The following is a 22,358-nucleotide window of genomic DNA, read 5'->3' as shown; positions in this document are numbered from 1 at the left end:
AGCATTTAACATAAGAAATATACTTGGTACAGAGATTTACACTTTTAACTGAAGAGCCAGAATAGAGTTTATTATATAATTCAAACAATTTTTATAAAACAGGGAAAATGATTATTAGATTAGAGTTAACAGTAAAAAAAAAAAAAAAAAAAAAAGATACGATTAAAAGAGGTAAAGAAGAAAAATACATTTTCCTTAAAAGATAGCACAGATACTTTATAAAATAGTATTGGTACTAAATTTGTGTATCTTTCAAGTGGCATAACATCTAAATTATTTTTTAAAAATTATACAGAGAAATGATAGCAAATACATGAGTACTACTAAAGTGTCCCCTTTCAAAATCTGAACAAATCTAACAAGATTAAACAAGAAAGAAATTAATCACTCCAGAATGTTATATGTGATCTGTAGTGATTTACTGGATGATAATACAAAAGAGAGATATTTCTCAGCCTTTTTTCCCACCTTGACAAATAATGTAATGTAATAATGTAATTTTAATATATTAAAAACTGTTAAGGACCACAGTGTGAAGGGACAGGTCAGTTCTCCAAAAGCCCCCACAGCTGTGAATAATAACAACCCTGAAAGAATCGCAAATAAACCTTTACTGACACACATGTTGCTTGTGGGTTAGGAATGAAATAAATTGAGGCAAGAGAAGAGGGAAGAGAATGCAACTGCTTCTTAGTCTCCTTATATCATCCTCTCACATGAAAGGATCCATTCTGCTAGTCTGAGTTGGAATCCCCAGCAGCCACTGGCAGGTGACTCCCATATCATACAGCAGCCTCTAGTAGATTGTTCCCATAACAAAAAACCTCATCAACAAATGCAGAAAAGTCAATATATCAATAAAAATACATCTTTTACTAACCATGAGAAAAATATCAGTGGACAATAATTTGGGGAAATGTTTTAAACAAGTAGAAACTAAATAATTTAATTCTAAAGAATTATTAGGTCAAGGAATAAGTCATGGAAAGAATTAAATTTGGGCAGTTAAGTGGCGCAGTGGATAGAGCACCAGTCCTGAGTTCAAATTTGATCTCAGACACTTAACATTCCCTAGCTGTGTGACCCTGGGCAAGTCAATTAGCCCCAATTGTCTCAGAAAAAAAATTAAACAACATAAGAAAACATAAAATACCAAAACTTTTGGAATATAATCAAAGCACCATTTAGAAGAAAATTTCTTTCTCTAAAATGCTTTCATCAAGTAAGGATATCAGTTCCATTGGAGATATGCTAGAAAAACAAACAATCTGATCAAAGTACACATAGAAATTCTGAAAATCAGAGGAGAAAATTAATGAAAAATTTCTTGATAAAATATAGGTTTGTTTTAAAACTAGCAAAATAAATAAAATGTTAGTTCATATCATTAAAAACAGTTCTTAGATATCTTTTTATGCAATTATTATGTTAACAAAAAATGATAAAGGGGAGATGAACATCATTTAAAAATTCGCAAAGATAGTTTTAAAATGTGATCCAACTTAAGGAATAGGAAATAGTGAACAAGTCAAAAAGAAACTGCAAAAGAAAAAGCAGCAGAACTGGATAAATTTGCAAGAGAATGCAAAGAAAAATTCTAATATTTCACTAATTGTAAAAGCAGAGAAAGAAGGTATCTAATATAATATTAGGAAATAAGACTATAACCACATTATAAAAGATTAATATACTTACTCCAAGTTTAATTGCCAGGAATGTATCATATAGCTAACACAAGGAAAATTATCCATTAATATAAAAAATAGTAATAGTGGAAGTAATGTTCATATTTGATACTATTCTGATAAGACTACCAAAGTTAATTTTATGGAGCTAGAGAAAATTACCAATTTCAAACCTTTAATATAGGCATTATCACTTCATTTCTTCTCCATCTTGATCATCAAAAATTTAATTATATGACTTTTGTAGATTTGTCCCCCCAGTATAGAAAGTCCTCAATTGAATGAGATGTGTTCAGAAGTTTAGCTTTAGATTAAATGTTTCGCATTGCATTTTTTCTCTGCAGAACAATAAACCAGTTCAGCTCTACAGGTTCTGTCCTGTTAAGATTCTGTTCTTTGCCTCCTGCACATATGCTACTGAAAAAAACTGTAAAAAAAAGCATGAAACTGTGTTGACTAAGTCCACCACAAATTTATGCTGTATAATAGACTTTCACTTCTATAAGGCAGTTTTTTTACACCTCCCTAATTCACATACTCTCACAGTGGTTCTTCTCAAATTTCACAAACTCTTTAAAGAACCTTGCTTCATATTTTACTAAAACAATTGAGCCCGTTCAATGATAACTCCCTTTTTGTCCTTATCTCACATCACCCAGAAGACTCCCTCACCCCTATCTCATATGAAGAAGTGGTCTATTTACCAGGGCAAACAACTCTTATCTGCACAGTTGAACCCATTCCATCCCAGCATCTCCAGCATTTTTCCCACTTTAATATATCTATTCTCATTTATTTTCAGTCCTCGCTACAGGCTTCTTCTCTTCTGCCTTACAAATTATCCACTCCCCATTTATTATTATCCCACTTATCTCTCCTTTTTTGTAGCCAAATTCTCCATCTCCACTTCTTTCTTCTCACCATTTTAATTCCCTGTAGTCTTGTCAACCAAAACTAGAGTCTCCACAGTTATTAGAAATCTCTTACTTGGTAAATCTAATAATCTTTTTTTAGTCCTTATCTTTCACTTCTTTGTAGCATTTGATCCTGTTAATGCTACCTTCTTGATACTCTTTTTAAGATTTTTATAACCCTGCTTTTTCCTGGTTTTTCTAACCTATTTTGACCAATCCTTGTCATTCTCCTTTGCTATTCCCTTTAGGCCACTTAGGCAAAACTTGAGTATCTCTGCTCTGTATTGCTTTTTCCAGAAATACGACCCTTTATCTCTTAGCTTTGGACATTTTCTCTGGAATACTTTGCCTCCTCATCTCTGCCTACTGGCTTCCTACTAGAATCACAATTCTAGTACCTAACCCTTATTGTATTTTTTCTCCTCCTTTATAATGTTCAAGGGTTGTTTTCGACTTACAATGCTTCCAGCAGTCACCTAATATTTGTTTACTTTGAGATAGTATTAAAAAACATGATTGGGTTCCTAAGTCAGATTCTCATTTGAATATTAGAGCACTATAATTCTCAAAAAAACTATGTAATATCTATATTATTTATTCCTAATTACAATTGGAACTGTGAGAGTACATTTTCCTCAATTGCAGTATTTAAAAAGCTTCTTTTGTCCTGAATTTGTTCACTTCCACCTTATCCCACCTCCTACTCAGAACAGATAAAATAAATGAACTCTTTTAAGCCGAAAGTGGGTAGTAGGAGTGGGATTTCTATTTTCAGAGAGACACTAGCAGTAGAGATGTCTAAGGAGAATAAAGGGGACAGCTGTTATTCCTTGGGGACCAGATTTGGAAGAGTATTAGGGTAGAATACAGCAATACATTATAATTTTATTATTTGCAAGTTGCTTACATATTTGGTTTTTATGATTTTATTCAAGCCAGTTTAAAATTAAAAGCCAGAAGTTACATTACGCTAGGCTAATTTCTAATATCTACTATGATTGTTAGTATTAAAATTAAAATTTACCTTTTTATACATCCCTTTCAACATATTTAACAGTTTCTGTTTTACAATTAAAGCAACATATTCTATCCATTATTCCTGATCAAAAGCCAATAAAACAAAAATTTTTAATTTAAAATCATGAATAAATTAAGGAAGAGTGTTAGAATTAATATTTGTTCAACTTTCTGTCTTTGGAGTTAATTTACAGTTTTATGAAGTCTTCTCTCTTCCTATTAAGCTTTTTTGTTGTTTAGTGACTTCTTGTTTGGCCTGTTGTTTTTGACTTCTTATTTCCAGAAATATTATAGATCTTTTTTTTTTTTTTTTTTTTTTTTTCCTGAGACAGTTGAGATTAAATGACTTGCCCAGGGTCACATAGCAAAAGTATTAAGTATCTGAGGCTAGATTTGAACTCAGGTTCTCCTGACTTCAGGGCTGGGGCTCTATCCACTATACCTACTAGCTGCCCCCTAATATATAATTTCTTTTTCTTGCTATAATTCATTGTATCTTTTCCCATTCTTCTTCTTGTATCCATCTTTCCTACTGCTCTTCCTTCTTTATTGGCTGGCCCACAAAAGTGTTTTTTAACAAAGATTATTTCACTATTATATTGATCTGAACAGACCTCACATTTTAAAAATCAGATTGCTTTTAATGAAAAAAACCCCACCAAAATTAATATACATTCATTCATACTTTATACAAAACCGATTTGAGCAGGAAAAAGATGCACCCTGTATTTGAACAAATAGGATAGTTTTTGTGACTTAACACATATTATTGCAGATCAATCCATGTTAAAATTTCCTGAAAATAAAATTCATTTTTATTTATTTTGTCTTTCAGGTGAAAATGGAAGTGGAATTAGGGGTGTTTAGTGTTCACATGGTGTTTAATGTTTTAGATGTTTATAAAGTTATTAAAAGATAACAATTTAAAAAACTAAAAACTAAATATATTTGGTAATTGTTACAGATAAACTTCAGAATGATAGCAAACCCATTTGTGGCCGAGGAAAAATATCAAATTCACATGATACATTCCAAATATCTGCAGAAAGGCAACTTGAATTGAGGCTTAGAGATTTTCTTTTGGACATTGAAGAAAGAATCTACCAGGGAACACTAGGGGCAATCAAGGTTTGTATATGTTTGGAAGAAATGTTTTGAGTTTTACTAAAATATATATATATATTTTAAGATCAAGTTTGGTGGTTCTTTATATATACTACTTTGACGGTGAAGTTTTCATGTTTCTAATTAAGTATAACCTAAATGGAAATCTTTCTCCAAAGTATTGATGAATATGCATTCTTTTATGTATACTTTAGTATTTTGTGCTTGGTTATTAGAAAGATGTAGAACATCAGCTTCCAGACTAATTGAAGCTTTTTTTTTTTTTTGACATAACTAATCTGCACATTTGTTTTGCTTGATTGTATTTATATCTAACAGGTTTGGGTTTTTCTTGCCTTTTCAGTGGAGAAGGAAAAGAAGATAGTTGGGAGGGAAAGAATTTTGAACTGAAAATGGGGAACAATCACATTTTTAAAAAGAAGAAAAGATTTAGAACCTTTTTTTCCTACTATCAAAGACTGCTATATATTCGAATCCTTATTCTGCTGCTCTTTATAGCAGAATAAAAAATATGTATGTATGTATGTATGTATGTATATTTTCTTTGTCATCATTTCCTGAGAAAGCTATCAATTCTTCTGTTATCAGTGGATGGGAAACTGTAACTGAGCTAGTTAGAATTATGTCTGAAATCCATATAACTAATCTCTTAAGTGGCATATTAAAGATTCTAATTTACAACTCTGTTATCTATTAACTGAAAGGTTTTTTGTTTTGTTTTTTTTTTTTTTTTGCTTTTGTGGTTTTCATCTGTATAATGGTATTTGAAATTATTAGATTTCACAACCCCATTGAAGTTAAATGTTAGTTTAAAAAAATGGTTTTAGGAGTTGCAACATAATAAAGTGCAAAAATAGTCAAATAAAGTTTGTTGTTATTGCCTTCCATTTTATTTCTTTCTCCTGTTGAAAACTGTAGTACTTAGCAATAATAGGTGTCAGTTGTTCAAGGTTACCAAATACATGTGTTTTGAGTTAGGTTACAGACAGACAGACTTGGAGAGCAGCCTTAGAAAAAGGATGGTATGAGCTACTAAGTGAGGAAAACAAGGAAAATGGAATTATTAAATCTGTGAATGAAGATGGAGAAGAAATAGAAATTGGTGATCAAGCAAAGTTCATTGTAAAAGACAGGTAAGGTGATTTAAAATTTTTATCTCTAACAGACATAATAATTTTTTTTCAAGTCAAATTATTCCACTATGATTATGTAGAGAGCTTAATATTTCTAGTCATCATTTAAAATTTTTATTCATTGATCTTTTTTGCAGGGAGGGGAGGGAGGAAAAGGCATAGTTCCTTGTGTAAAGGGCACTATGGACTTTGTATATGTGAAGTTCCTAGATCTGCTATTTCATTGTCATAAAAACCCCCCAGTATAGAAACTTACTTAACTGATGCAGAAACTTCCTTAACTGATGCAGATCAGTAACTTCTCTGTAATTTTAGTCTTAAAAGAACTACCTAGAATATCAAAAAATTAAATACCTTGTTTATAGTCACCTAGCCAACTGTAGGTCTTCCTGATTTTAACTTTTATTCACTAAACCATTTTGCCTCTCATTTAATCTGTATACATAGAATTAATACAAATACATTTTTGACCAATGAATTAATGTATCTTTGAATCCTAACACTGATCTTTTCTTGGCAATAATTATCTCAATCATCAACTTTATATTTGATTTTTAATTATCAAAGCCACTTTAATATACATTTCAATCTAATATTTTCTTAAGCAAAACTACTTAAAATGTGGGGACTAAAATAAGAGAAGCATCAAATTTTAGTAGAAAATATTCTGGTTTGAATAATGTAGGCCTGAATTCCAAATCCAATTTTTCTACTTAACTCTTGTATGATTCCTGCCTGTAAGTTATTTCTCTTAGGTTTCCATTTTCTTAACTGCTTAATGAGCTAGTTGTATTAAATGATCTGTTCAGTCTCTTACAACTCTAAATTCTGGTCTTAAATCTGTAGAGAAAAATAAAAATTTTTAATTCCACAATATACAATTGAATATTTCCTAGGTCTTTTTGATGAAGTCATGACAGCAATTCCTAGTTTGAAATAAAAGTGTAACAAATTCACAATGGCCATTCTCTTTGACAAAAGGCAGGTTTATTTAGGGAAAGATGTTACAAACAAAATGAAAGGGGTACAATAGATACCAGGAATGGTAAATAGGAAATAAAGTTGGGAGAGCATATAGTTAGCAAGGAAAAGGCAAGTTCCTCTGGGAAACTCACAGTTAACCAGGACAAAGGAAATAACTCCATGAATTGAGAGCGAGCTATTGACTGGCAGGTTAGATTTATAGAGGAGTTTGATAGACTAGTCTAAGTTAGCTAGAGTAAGGGGAAAGATATCATTAAAGAAAAGATATTATGAAGAAGGAGAGAAAGTAAATCTCATAGTGGGCTTAGTCTTAAAAAGAACTTAGCAAGGATCTTCTTCATAAGCAGATCCTTTATAGAGGAAATTTAGCTTTGGGAGGGTTTCTCCATCCATAAAGATGTAAAGGGAGGGGGAGGATAAAGGATAAAAGGAAGTGTCACTCAAAGGTGGGGGGAATCAAGGAGCCAGACAGAATGTACCTGGCAGACCAAGTGACAGACCTGTCTGAAGATATACTAATCAATATCTGTCTCAAAGGTTTTTAAAGATGCATATAAGGATTAGACAAAAAAGTTCTATTGTCACAATCATGCTATACAAACAGGATTCGGTTATTGGAATTGGTTATATCTGATAATAGCCAGATGACAGGGGAAGATAATTCACATCATTTTAGTGATCAAGCAAAATTTTTTTTTCTTTAAATAATAGCTTTTTATTTTCAAAAAATATGTTGTAGTCCATATTCAGTTCCAACTGTCCTTTTTCTGAATGCAGATGACTCTTTCCAAAAATCTATTGGAATTAGCTTGAATCACCTTGTTGAAAAGAGCCATGTTCATCAGAATTAATCAACACACAATTTTGTGATTAAGCAGAATTATCGCTGGACCAACTTGTTCAGATTTTTGTTTGGAATCTGACCTAAGTAGAACAGTTGGATATTTTTATTTAAGATCAATGTGAAAAAACATCTTGTTCTTGACAAGCCTTAGTGAATTTATGAGAATAGTGCTGCCTTTTAGGAAAATGACCTAGATTTAAGAAGATGAGACAGTCTTACAATCCATTTGCTGATAGGCAAAATTATTTCAAATCTTATCTAAAAGACAGACTTACCTACCACTTTTTAAATATACATGAAATATTTTATTGTTTAAATTGTAGACTGCTTGGAACCAAAACTGAAGTGCCAAATACTGTTTCAGCCAATACAAACACACCACAGTCAGTCAGTAAAGTGGTACATTACCTGGCAACTGCACTACTTCAAATAGAGCAAGGCATTGAACGGCGATTCCTTAAAGCACCATTAGGTAATACCTATTTTTCATTACTTTAATTTCATTAGTACGTTTTTACTTAATGCTGAAAATGCACTTTCCTAAGTTATAACAAGAACATTTTAATTGAATGAAAAATAAGAAAACAAATTTGTCTTTTTTTGTTACACCTATTTATGAAAAACTAAACTGAAATAAATATAAACCATTATATTAAAGTATTCTTTCAACTATTATAATGTTTCTTTTCAAACTTAAGGTTTTCTCAAATGAGATCATAGCTTTGTTATGATGATGAGTCATTCTCTTAAGCTGCAACATATATATGGGTTTATATATCATTAAAAAGTACTTGTGGTAATTGATGTATTGTTGTTTTTCTTCCTGGCCCCTTTAACTATGTTTGGGATTCTCTTTGTGTTTAAATTTCATGCACTATATAATTTTTTTTTGTTTGTTTGGAAAAAATATTTCAGGAGTTTCTATATTGATAATAGAATTTTGAAATGTTAAATTTGCCATTACTGAAATTGACAGATAACAAATTTTTAGTAGTTATATTAAGAGATTGCCAAGTTTATGAATTTTCACTGTAGTACTGGTAGACATTGAAAAATAAATAAATATTTAATAAATAAATAAATTAGTTTATTTTTGCTAAATTATTTCCTTGCTTATAGATCTGCTAATTCCTAATTTAGTTTATACTGATTTGAGATTTTGTCAACTCTTCTATCCCTGGCCAGTTTTAGTAAGTTTTGAATAAAATAATCAGCCTAAAGGCAGCCTTAAAAAACCAAAGAACAAAGACCTTGTTAAATTCCTGGAATAGTCAAACCTTGAGTAATTAACTCAGTTGAACAGTGAGTTTACTCATATATATTTGGATAATAGGTAGACCAATTCAGAGTATGTACTTTGTAGTAGTAGTAGTTCTTTGGTTCCTAATTCAGAATTATCTAGAGACAACTAGTTAGGCTAGAGTTAGTTGTCTTCTTATATGAAAGTGTAGAAAGAATTAGAGGCAAAGAAATACATTCCTAGCAACCCAAAATGCAAATGCTTTTTCTTATAGAAATAATCTTAGAAATGGTGGTTTACTGTAGTTGAAATAATTCTGTTAGTAATGTGTTAAGCTCTTGAAATTAATCAAGAATGACTGAATAAAAACTCAGATACTCTATTTGTTGATTTTTGTGTGTTGACTAGGAACCTAATTTATTGTATCATTTCTAAGGAGAAATGTTTATGTATTCAAAAAGAAAAAAAAAAGATAAACTGATTTCATGTGCCTTTTCAAATCTTAAAAACTATGTCTACTTTCCTGCAAAAAAGAAATACCCATAAAGTATCTGTTAGGAGGAAAAGATTTTTGTTTGTTTTTTTAAAGTTTGAGTAGAAATTCTACCTAAATATCCCATGAATTATGATCTCATGGATCCAATGATTTCTGATTTAAGAAGTTTGAATTTTCTGTTTAAGGGAAATCTGTTTTTAGGATATTATTGCACCCCAGAAATACCTAACGCCAGGCATTTAGCTTTTTTTGTTCATTCTTCTATTCAGAAATTAACATCTGTTTAGGGATATAAATTAAAAAAAAAAAAAAAAGCCAAGCTCCACTTAGAAATAGAGAGATCCATTTGTTTCTATAGATCTGGATTCTTTTAGAAGAAAACATTTATTTGTATCATTGATTCAACTCTGTCATTGTTTTTTAGTGAGGAGATATTTTAGTACTCTCCTGTGGCCTTAAGTATCACTAGTCATTTTTCTGACTAAAATGTCCCTTTCTAACTACAGTTTTTTGTTACCTTTATTAGAATGTAAGCTCCTTAAAGGCAGGCATTAACTTCACTTTTGTATTTGTATGTGCAGTAATATGTGTGTATTAATATATGCATTTTCATTTCTATTTTTCTGTCACTGATATTATCCAGTTTAGAGAAATTATATCATTTGGTCACATTAATTTTTCAATAATAAGAATTTTCAAGACCAAAGTATCTGAATCATCTTAATACTGAATATTTAAAGTTTTAAATACAGTACATTTTAATGTAAATTATGTCTTCATTTTTATCTGAAAATTCAATTCAAAACTTTCTTTCAGCCTACATTAATTGTTTAATTTTAAAGTAAACATTTTAGTATTATTATGCTTTTTCATTTTTCCAAGTTTATAAAAAATTTTGGATTAATTTTATCAATTTAAAATTAGGTAATGCAGAAATTAAAAGAGATCAAAAGGGAGATAGAAAGAAAAAAGAGGACAAGAAAAAAAGAGAGGATGATCAGTCTAGTGAGAAAGATGGTAAATTGTTTGACTTTTTTCTTTTTTAAAGAATTTTTAATGCTTAAAGCTCTATGGTATTGTGTTATTTGTCATTAATTTTCATTGGTTTTATGGTTAATGTTCTGTTATTTTAACTTCATCTTAAATACACACAACACTTTTTAAAGATGAAAGTTTTTTCATCTGACTTGAATTTTAAAATTTGCACAAATGTCAGAAGAGAGTAGTTGCCTGATTTGGAGATTTGGAGGTTTGTTTTGTTTTGTTTTTGTTTTTGTTTTTGTTTGTTTTGCTATTTTTGGCCCTTCCTCAGTATGAAGATCTGAGAGGAACTTGGCACTGGCAAAAAGTGCTGCAAGGTATGGAGGGAGAAAGCAGCAAAAATATGGTATTAAGGTCCTGAGAACAAAACAAGATTTTTGTGGGCACTGTTCAGGCCCGACAAGCCAACATTTAATAGGGTTAGGCAACACTATACATAGAAACATAGGAAGAGTATTTTGCCTGGGAAGTCAGTAGGACGTAAAATGGAACAATAGATATATCCATTGTTATACCTTTCCAAAAACATGATAATGTTCATTATAGTTCTCCATGCAGAAGTTAGAAAGTGAGTAGACAAGATGAAGATAAAGGATGCATGATTCCAAGGAATTTATAGAGAGTGACTTAGCTACTCTTAATATGGTCTGTGGAGATATACTTTCTAGAGGAGAGCACAACAGCAACAGTATCAGAAATTTGATAGAATAAAGATTCTTGCTTCCACAGAATTCAGAGCTGAGTGCCTCATTTACCACCTTACTTTGCATATAATACCTTAGTCATTGTTGTATTGGACTTAGTCTTTGCCTTTCAAAAAAAAAAAAAAAAAAATATATATATATATATATATATATATATATATATATATATATATATATATATATATATAAAATAAAAATTTTTGTCACTGATAACCTCACAAAGTATCTTGGGTTTACATGGTTTGCAGATTAGATTTCTTTCTTACAAACCATGCCTTACAAACTCATTTTTCTCCCTCCCTCCCTTATCTTCCCACTCCTCAAGATAGCAACCAATCTGATAAAGATTAAACATGTACAATTTTTAAGCATATTTCCATGTCTGTCATATTGTACAAGAAAAATCAGACGAAAAAGGGAGGAGAAAACCATAAGAAAGAAAAAGCAAACATACAAACAGAAAGGTAAAAATAGTATGTTTCGCTCCACATTAAGTATTCTTAGTTCTCTCTCTGGATGTGGATGGCATTTTCTATGCCAGTTGGGTTTATTGGAATTGTGTTGAACCACTGCATTGCTGAGAAAGAGCCAAGTCCTTCATACAGTTGATCATCATATAATCTTGTTGTTACTTGTGTACTGCTAGATCTAAGGGTATTCACAATTTGACCAAACTTGTCTTTAGAGAAGGTTTGAAAAATTATACTCTCTCCTGTCATTGAAGAGTTGAAGATAGTAGCTTTGCTGAGCATTTCCCCCCTTTTAAAATCTTTGTTATAAGGGAAAGCTCAAAGGTGAAAGAAAGGATATATTGGGTCTAATAGCACTTTGGGGAGGGGCAAGTAAATGTTAAAAATACTTCTTCTCTTAATAATTCTACATTGCTGCACACATATATTGTATCTAAGATATGCTGTGACATATTTAACATGTATAGGACTGTTTGCCGTCGGGGGGGGGGAGGGAGGGGAAAAATCAGAACAGAAGTGAGTATAAGGAATAATATTGTAAAAAATTACCCTGGCATGGGTTCTGTCAATAAAAAGTTATTTTAAAAAAATAATAAATAATTCCACATTGCTTCACAAAACTACCTTTTAAAAAATTTAAAGATATTTCTTACTCAGTGTGTCTTTTCAACTATTAATATATTGGGTTTTTTTGTTACATTATATCATGTGTTATCTATTTATAGTTACATTTCTAGAATATATTTAGCAATACTAGATCAAGTTAATTCCCTGTTAGATCAAGCAGGTGGCATAGTAGGCTAGAACACTGGACTTGTCTTCAGGATGATTTAGCTTCAAATCCTGTGTTAATATTATAATATCTCATGAACAATTGAGGTACACAGAAGAACCTAACAGACCACTTGGAATTTTAATGAGAAAAAGTCTTGATTCTTCCTTCTTTTCATTCAAGATGCCAGTGACAGTGGACGTTCTTACAAAACAGTCCTGGATCGTTGGAGAGAGTCTCTTCTTTCTTCTGCTAGTCTGTCCCAAGTTTTTCTTCATCTTTCTACCTTGGATCGTAGTGTCATCTGGTCCAAGTCTATATTAAATGCTCGTTGCAAGATGTGTCGAAAGAAGGGTGATGCTGAAAGTATGGTGCTTTGTGATGGCTGTGATCGAGGTCATCATACTTACTGTGTTCGACCGAAACTCAAGGTATTATTATTTATATTTAATTTTCAGTTAATGTTTACATTCAGTGACACATTTAAGGTAGACATCTTATATAATTTGTCAGACTATACCTGAAGGAGACTGGTTCTGTCCAGAATGTCGACCAAAACAACGTTCTAGACGACTTTCCTCTAGACAGAGACCATCTGTAGAAAGTGATGAAGAGACCACAGGACAAATGGAAAATGAAGAAACAGATTATGATGAAATAGGACAGAGTGAGGAAGAGGAGTATGAGATGGAGCAGGATGAAGATGATGACTGTCGAGAAGAAGAAATGATGTGAGTTATATTGAAGAAGAGATTAGCATTCTTAAATTGAACTTAATATTATTTTATTGAAAGAATTGTTGGGAAAGCATTATACTTTATTTTTACTAAATATGTAATGTATCATATTTGCTTTGTACATAATCTAGTGACTTCAACTAAATTATATTTCTCAAAAGACTTTCATAACTTTTTTTTTTTTGGCTTGAAATTGAAGCTCACAATTCATTCTTAGAATTTTAGATTTCTGATTTACTTGAGGGTAGAAGACACTAGAATATTCTGCAGCATTGGAAACTTAAGTTTTTGTTCCTTATTCCAACTCTTCAAGGACAACTAGTTAGAATGATAAAGGTATTAATATTAAATAACAAACCGTAAATGGAACAAATAAGTGAAAAGTCATTTATTAAGCATTTACTGTATGTCAAACACAACACTAACCTCTGTGGTTACAAATAGGTTATAAAAATGAGAAAATTAATGATTATGTAGCAATAAGGACATTATTTTTTATTTGGATTATGTAGAGAAATTATTCTACATATTTAGATATAGTTCATCTCCAAAAAAATTTTATGTGGGTAAAATTAGGATAAAATTAACATCAACATTAGCAATAATGATATAGGGCAAAACATGTTTGGAAGTGACAAGAAGCATCTTCGCATAGTTGTAGTAGCAATAGGCTAATTTGATTTGTTCACAGGGTTTTAGTTTATTTTATTTTTGAACAATAGTTGGGAGCTATTAGATCCTTTAGTTTCACTGGGATCTGGAGTTGGGAAAATGAAAGGAACAGTACTGAAAAAAAGAGGGAGAAGTTATTCTATGTGTAAATGAGATCACCAGGGAAGTAAAGCTGTATACATTTTTCATACTACCTTCGAGGTAAACAGATTTGGAGAAGAAGATAATGGATAGAAGTAAATTGTACAATATTTGTAAGTCTTCCAGAAATCTTGTTGACATTGTAGTTTTTATTCAAAGTAATGGAATATTTGATTGGGGCTTGATTTTGTATAAAAGCATTCTTAGTTTGTGCTATAATTCTTATGTTTAAAATGTTTCTAGCCCACCTAAACGAGGAAGACCACAGCTTAGATTCCCAATAAAACCAAGAAGCAGACTCAGTACTTCTATTTCAAGTCGTGGTGGTCAGCGACAGGACTCTGGAAGATATACTTCACGGAATCAGCAGAGTATATCCAAACCAACTGGATCTTCATCTAAAACTACTGGTAGAAATCTAAGAAAAATAAAATCTGCTCCTGCTACAGAAACTAAAGCTTCTTTAAGACTTACCAGCCGTTCTACTCGTCAGAGTCATGGTTCATTACAAGCAGATGTATTTGTGGAACTCATTAGTCCTCGAAGAAGACGTAGAGGCAGGAAGACTGCTAAAAATATACCAGAAAATAGTCCTTCCAATCTCCCTAACTTTAGAGTCATTAACACAAAGTCAAGTGAAGAAGCAAGACTTTTACATTCTATGCCTGAACTTTCTGTTCAGGATAGAGAACCTAAGAAAAGAGGCAGGAAAAGACAATCAGCAGGTATGAAGTTATTATTTAACTTTGAAACAATTTTTGCCTTTTCACTGCACAATCTGTCTCACCACTGACAACATACAAAAAATTGCTTTCTTAAAGATTGCCAATGGCATCCAACATGCCAAGTCCAGTGTCCTTATCTTCTAATTCTCTATAGCCCTATAGCCTTTGATACTTTTGCTTAGATAATTATCATTTCCCTTCTGAAATTCTCTTCTCTCTTACTTCATGTGATATTATCCCATTTTGATTTTCCTAGTCTGACAATTCTTTGATTCTTATTTCTCCTCTCCTTTAAATATAGCTATTAAAGTTCTGTCTTTCATCTTTTTTGCTCTTGCCATCACCTGTCTCAGATGTACCAAGTTTCCACATTTTTATCGCTATCCCCTATTTCATTGCTCTTGTGCTTTCGGACTCACATTTTCAACTACCTAGTGGACACCCTAACCTAATAACATCCTAACAACTTCCCTAAATAGTCTTCCTAATATGACCTCAAGTCCAATTATCATTCCTCCACCCTTCCCTTCTCTTTTTCTCCTCACTTTTCTATTTCTGTTTCTGTTTTCTATTTTTGGCTTTTTAAACTATTTCTATTTTTCTATTTTCTGTTATTGGCTTTATCATCCCTACTCTTACATTCTCCTTCAGTCTCTCACCCAATCCTCTACTCCCAACCAATTTATTTAATACTTTAAGGTTTAGATAGCACCTTAAAAATATATTATTTTATCCTTTCAACAACCCTGTAAAGTAGGTGTTTTATTATTTGCATTTTAAGGATGTGGACATTGAAAGGGAGACTAAGATTAAATGTTTTGCTCAAAGTCACACATCTACGTCTAAGGCATGATTTGAACTTTGGATTTTTTGATTCCAGATAGAGTGCTTTATATGCTGTGTGACCTACCTGCCCAAATCCCATGTATACATTTTTTTCCACTGTCCTTTCCTTTCTGTTTATATTTCTTATATTTAAATAATTCTATTTAAACCCTTAAAATCCATCTGTTCAAAAACTTATCTCTCCATATATTCTCTTCCAATCAAACTAAACTGCTAGCAATTCCCCAGATATGTCCTGTACCTTTTGCAGATCTTCTCAGATGCTATCTTAATGTTGAGCCTTGAAAATTTTGTAGAGGAGAGAGGAGCAAGAAATACTAAAATTGTTTCTGCATATAGCATTCATGTGTTAGAAATAACATGGTAGAAGGAAAACTATGAAAATCACTTTAAATATTTGAGAAGAAATCCAAAGTGCAAAAGGTGATTTCATAGTTAATGTAGTTAATTATTCTTTTGGTTGTCATTGATTTCTTCATAAAAAATACTTCCTTACTAGAACTAACAGGGATAGGTTTACTTCTCTTGAATTTATACACTTCTGAATTATAATCACTTTTCCCAACTAAATAAATTCTTCTTGTCTAAAGAATTGATGTTTTTGAACAATAATATTTTATATGTGTAGTTTTTCATCTTACAATTTGAGTTATAATTTTCTGTAGTCATAACTACCTCCTTCTTTCAATTTTTATCTCTTAAATCATGTCTTACATTATTCTATTTGTAATAAGCTAGCAAAGACAGAATGTAATATTTATCTCCATTGTTCTCCAACACCTGAAAAAACATAAAGTAACACTTTGAGTTGCATTGTCCAGAAAATAAAATGGAATCATAAGTTTTTTGGTACACTGTCATTTATAATGTCATAAAGATATATATATATCAGTATCATTTTATCATTAGTGTTATTTGAGATTAGTTTGATAAAGTTTAGCTCTTAAAATTATATAATGATGGATAATGCTAAAGTGGTGATTAGTTCCAAAATTATGTAGTTCTTAGGAGTAAATTTTTTTTTTAATTTATGGGCATGTTTTGTGGAAACTAACTTCACATAATAAAGTAAAATTCAAGTGCACAGGAATAAGGAGAAATTAGAAAACTACTCAACTTCCATATTCACTTTTCACCATCTTATTTTTGGGGGGTTATTGCCATCTATAATAAGGGACCTCTTTTCCAGTATGGGTTTGGAAAATTGGTGTTTTTAAAAGCCACTTACTATGTGAAAGTCCAAGTAGTTTTTCATTATTCATTGAAGGGTTGTTTTTCTATGTGACTTTAATCTGGGAGTAAGCATATACTATACATAAGGTATTTTGTAGACACTGGAGATACAAAGACCAAAATGAAAGGGCCACTCCCCAGTCTAAAGAAAGCTTCTCTTTCTCTTTTTTCCTTCTCTCCTATCTAATTTATACCTTTATTTAGCTAATGAGGAAAGTAGTAAAAGGTGTTTTGCTATAATAAAAATCTTGAGATCTTTTCTAGAACTAAGAGTAATATTTACAAGGCTTTTTTTTTTTTAATATATCTGTATAGATATATATGGTCTGCTTTCCCAAAGATGGTTAAATATCTCTGAAGAAGTCACATTCACAAAGCAGTAGATAAACCATTTTGTTTCACATGCTTTCAAATTTTATCCCTTTGAAGCTAGAAGAAAAAACATGTTATTCTTCTATTTGTTTACTGCTTTATAAGATTTTTTTTTCAATGAAGAGCTGAAAATTTAAAAGTAACTTGTTTTAAACAGTATTTTCAATTCATCCTTTAATTGCCTAAGACAGATTTTCTGCTTTTATTTTTCAGACTCATCTTCTAAGACATTGAATCGAAGAAGTTCAGGCAGACAGGGTGGTGTCCATGAATTATCTGCTTTTGAACAACTTGTTGTAGAACTAGTACGACATGATGACAGCTGGCCTTTCTTGAAACTGGTTTCCAAGATCCAGGTAAGTGAGAGTGGCTATAAATTGATAGGATTAAAATATATCCACCTTCATATTTTGAATATGAAGTCTTAATAACTGAATTGTCTGAAAAACTTGAATTTTTTTTTTTTTTAATTTAAAATAGTTGTGGGAGCAGCTAGATGGTGCAATGGATAGAGCACTAGTCCCGAAGTCAGGAGGACCCGATTTCAAATGTTGGCCTTGTGACACTGGGCAAGTCACTTAATCCCAATTGTCTCACAAAAATAAAATATAATAGTTGCCAAGTTTTTCAACGGTTAGTTAGTATATGAGTAATACATATATATGTAGGTCAAATATGTAGTTGTAGTTGAGTAGCTTATCCTTCTAGTTATTTAATTAGCTTAAGATGAAGATGATAGCTTTTGGTGATGGTGGTAATCATCATTGTCATGATTCAGACCTATGGTTTCAGCAATGAAATTAAAGTTAAGTTGAACAGCATAACTTGCTATTTTTTGATAGCTTTGAGATTTCAGGATAATTGTCCCAAAGATTTCAGATAGTTACACTGAAGAAACTATTATACTAAAAGTTTCTTTTTTTTTTTTTTTTTTTTTTTTTTGTTATACTAGTAGAGTAGAACATTGCATTCTTCACTTTCCTATCTACCTATTTTCATTGTTCTTTGTAATCTGTTTGTTTATTAACAATGTGTGCTATAGTTTGAATCAGTATAACGAAATCTGGAAATACACTGCCCTGCAAAAATCAGCTTTGATAATTTAAAATGTTTTCTATCTGGTTTCCTAAACTTAATTCTTTTGAAGTGTTGGGGCAAGGGGAAAGCATAGACCAAAGTGGCCTTTTGATTCACTTCCGATTATTTGTATTTGCTGGAAGTTTGGCATATTTGTCTATTCTTAATCATCTACTTGTGTCAAAAAGACAATGTGATAGAATTCAGACCACTGGGCTTAAGGGTTAGAAGACCTGAAATTAAGTCACTTAATCTTCTGAATCCCCCTTAGATTAAGTACTTCATAGGGTTATTGAGAAAATCAAATGAGATAAAGGGACTAAATTTTCATTGTTATGCTTTCCTTTCTGGATAGTTTTTACTGCTTTTGCTTGGAACATGTTACACATTTCCTATTCAGTAACCAGAAACACAATATTTGGCATCATTAAATTATTAAAACAGTGGCATTACATTTGCAAACCTTAATGATTCTTATGACTTCATATTTTCTAATCTGCCAGAAGGACTACTGCTGTTTTATAATTGAAAGGAATGTGTAATTCCCCACTTTAGAAACAGTGGATATTGATAACTCATCTTTATAATTTATAGGCTTAAGTGATAGCCTCAAGGTACTGAGAGAATTGAATGTTTTGATGTTGAAACAGCATGTTTCAGAGTTAGAATTTGAACTTTGCTCTCTCTGGCATATATAGGCTCTCTATTCTTACATAAATGTAAAAATATCATTTCTGAACAGTTTTGTGTCTTATCCACTTGATGATTGATTTTTGTTTTGAGCCATGCCTTAATTTGTTTTATGTTTAAGTTAATGTTAAGATAATTAATATACAATATCTGAGAAGGCTAATAGTTGCATTCTCCTTTAATAATACCCGTTTAAAATATGAAAGTTGGTAGTTTGGTGAACTTTCTTTGATTAACAATACATTCTTTTAATTAATAAATGGTATATTTAAATGATTATTTTATAGGTACCAGACTACTATGATATCATCAAAAAACCTATTGCCTTAAATATAATTCGTGAAAAAGTGAACAAATGTGAATATAAACTAGCTTGTAAGTAATTTACATTTGTTTCTTTTTAAGTTTTTTTAAACTATGTTTCTTACTAATTCATATCTAAACATTGCATAATTATATAATTCATATCTAAACATTGTTCTAAGAAAGGGAAGTTTAGAAGTAGTAGAATGTTATTTCATTGTTCTTATGAACTTTTATATGAAGATGAATTATTTTCTTTTCAATTATGTGGATTTTTACTTTTAATTTTAATTATGGATTTTGGGTAATATTTCATCTGATATTTAATTGGGATTGATAATAAATTGGGATTGAAAACAGTTAAAGATTGAATAAAAAATGCTACATGCAGAATAATCAGAGATAAACTTTAATATAATTATAGATATGGACTGAGACATCCATTTTGAAAGTGCTTTGGCCTCTGCACTAAATATTTTTTCTCAATAATATTTTATTTTTCCAAATACATGTTAAGATATTTTTCAATGTTCATTTCTGTAAGACTTTGTGTGCCAGGTTTTTCTCTCTCCTTCCTTTAGAAAGATAAGACACCATCTGATATAAATTAAATATGGTTTATAGAAGTTTTTACATATTTTAAAGAACATTCATGTGTCCAGATATCTTGCAAACATAGTTTTTTCTATGTCTTTGACTTGTGCTTAATTTTTAACCTTTTTTTAAAACTACTATTGTGAGAGTTTTGTTAATATAAGTAAAATTCCCTTTAACATAGTTTTAAAAACTGTAAATAATGAGGAATTGTTTTAAACATATTTCCATATTTGTCATGTACAAGAAAAATCAAACCAAAAGGGGAACTACATTCATTCTCCATAGTTTCTCTCTTGATGTGGATTGCATTTTCCATCCCAAGTCTATTGAAATTGCCTTGAATAATTACCACATTGTTGAGAAGAACTAAGTTCATTACAATAGATCATCACATAATCGTGTTACTCTTCTGCACCATATTTTTTAATAGTACACAGGACAAAAGTTCCAAATATCATTCTACTACCTTTTATAGGCCCCCAGTTTACTTATCCCAATCTCCCCATTCCACTGGAGCTTTCCCTCTTGAGGTTACCAGGGAGCTTCCAAATGCTAAATCAGATAACCTTTACCAGACCTTCTTCCTAGGTAACCCTAGACACTGTCAACTCCTTCCTTTTGAATGTGTGTTCCTCCTTTGCCTTTCCTTTTCTCTCTGCTGCCCTGTTTTGTTGTTTTCTTCTCCATCTCATTTAGATCATTGTCCATTCTCTATCTCCTTCCCTCCCCCACTCCTCCATGTTTGTTTCTGTTTCTGCCTCTGTCTCTCTGTTTCTCTCTATTTCTCTGTCTCCCTCTCCCCCTTTCTTTCCCTCTCTCTTTCTCCTTCTCCCTATGTCCCTTTCTCTCTCCCCTCTTCTCTCTTTTCCTCTCTTTCTCTCTCTCTTTTCCTTCTCTCTCTCTCTTCCTCTCTCTCTCTCTCTCTCTCTCTCTCTTTTCCTCTTTCCCTCTTTCCCTTTCCTCCCTCCCTCTCTTTCCCTTTCTCTCTCCCTCCCTCTTTACCTCTTTTTCCCTCTTTCTCTACTTCTCTCTCCTTCCCTTCCATCCTCCAGTCTGTCTCTCCTTCCCCCCTCAGTCTTCCATATCTCTGTCTCTCTCTCTCTTTTCCTCTTTCCCTCTTTCCCTTTCCTCCCTCCCTCTCTTTCCCTTTCCTCCCTCCCTCTCTTTCCCTTTCTCTCCCTTTCCTCCCTTCCTTTTTCTCCCTCTCCTCCCTTTCTTTCTCTCCATTCTCTCTCTCCCCCCACAAGCCTCTATGTCTCTGTCTCTTTTCCCCCCTCTCACTCCTCCATGTCCCTGTCTCTCTTTTCCTTCCCCCCTCACTCTCCACTAAATAGACTCTAGTGGCTTCTTGTTGTCTCTGGGAGCAAATAAAAAATTGCTTGCTTGACAAGTCCTTGCCAATGCAAAGTCCTTGACAATCTGGTCTTCTCCCACCTTTCCAGTTTTTTTACACCTTACTCCTGAACACATACTCTTTAATACAGCAACACTGTCTTACTGGTTGTTCCACAAACAAAATACTACATTTCTTGGCTCTAGGCATTATTTTTTTAAATTCATTTATTTTTAACACACATTGCTTTATGAATCATGTTGGAAGAGAGAAATTAGAGCAAAAGGGAAAAGCCATGGGAGAGACTAAAAAACAGAAAAAAAGAAGTGAATGTATCATGCATTGTTTTACATTCAATCTCCTTAGTTCCTTTTCTGCATGCAAATGGCATTTTCTCTCCGAAGTCTATCGGTGTTGCTTTGAATTGCTGAACCACTGAGAAGAACCAAGTTTTTCATATTTGATCATAACACATTTCTGCTGTTATTGTGTACAATGTATTCCTGGTTCTGTTTGTTTTGTTCAGCCTCAGTTCATATAAATATTTCCAGAGCTTTCTAAATTCAGATTGTTCATCATTTTTTATAGAAAAATAATATTCCATTGCCTTCATATATCACAATTTGTTCAGCCATTCCCCAAATGACAGGCATCTACTAATTTTCCATTCTTTTATTACTATAAAAAGGGCTGCTACAAACATTTTTTTGTGATTTCCTTGGGATACAGACCCAGTAATGGCACTGCTTTATATATCTCTTGGGGCATAGTTTCAGAGTGCTCTCTAGAATGGTTGGATCCTTTCACAATTCCACCAACAATGCATGAGTATACTTCAAATTATATACATTTTCCATAATACATAGGACAAAAGTTCCAAATATCATTCTGGATATTTTTACAGGCCCCCCAGTTTACTTAGTATTAAAAATAATAACAAGGATTTCATTCTCTTAATGTAATTTTTAAAATTATTGTAATGGAAAGATTGTTGGATTTGGAGTCATAAAGTCTGGGTTCTGATCTGACTCTTGTACTCAATAGTAACTTCAGATGAGTAACCTCTGTGAAACTCATTTTTTTCATCTGTAAAATGAAGATAAGGATATTTGTACTTCTTAATTTATAACAAGTAAAAGAGATGATTATAGTATTTTATAATGCTATGTAATATTATCAAAAATGTTCTTTTTTGGACTATATAACA

The 22,358-nt window shown here is 31.7% G+C and overlaps 1 protein-coding gene across 4 annotated transcripts in view; it reads left to right on the top strand.

The window, feature by feature from the left end:
• Window positions 1-22,358, top strand: part of BAZ1A (bromodomain adjacent to zinc finger domain 1A) — a 109,747-nt gene that overhangs the window by 86,344 nt on the left and 1,045 nt on the right. For 3 of the 4 annotated variants that reach the window (XM_051977974.1, XM_051977972.1, XM_051977971.1), the window contains 9 exons: window positions 4,581-4,744; window positions 5,720-5,874; window positions 8,026-8,174; window positions 10,363-10,455; window positions 12,609-12,856; window positions 12,939-13,156; window positions 14,219-14,700; window positions 17,365-17,507; window positions 19,206-19,293. In XM_051977974.1, the coding sequence (XP_051833934.1) occupies window positions 4,581-4,744; window positions 5,720-5,874; window positions 8,026-8,174; window positions 10,363-10,455; window positions 12,609-12,856; window positions 12,939-13,156; window positions 14,219-14,700; window positions 17,365-17,507; window positions 19,206-19,293 (1,740 nt within the window). The remainder of the gene's footprint in view (window positions 1-4,580; window positions 4,745-5,719; window positions 5,875-8,025; window positions 8,175-10,362; window positions 10,456-12,608; window positions 12,857-12,938; window positions 13,157-14,218; window positions 14,701-17,364; window positions 17,508-19,205; window positions 19,294-22,358) is intronic. The other variant, XM_051977973.1, reaches the window with a different exon arrangement.

The sequence above is a fragment of the Antechinus flavipes genome, chromosome 2 (genome assembly GCF_016432865.1).
Source record: "Antechinus flavipes isolate AdamAnt ecotype Samford, QLD, Australia chromosome 2, AdamAnt_v2, whole genome shotgun sequence".
NCBI classification, from domain to species: Eukaryota; Metazoa; Chordata; class Mammalia; order Dasyuromorphia; family Dasyuridae; genus Antechinus; species Antechinus flavipes.
The sequence above is the reverse complement of the archived record's forward strand: the minus strand, read 5'-3'. Positions and strand labels throughout refer to the sequence as shown.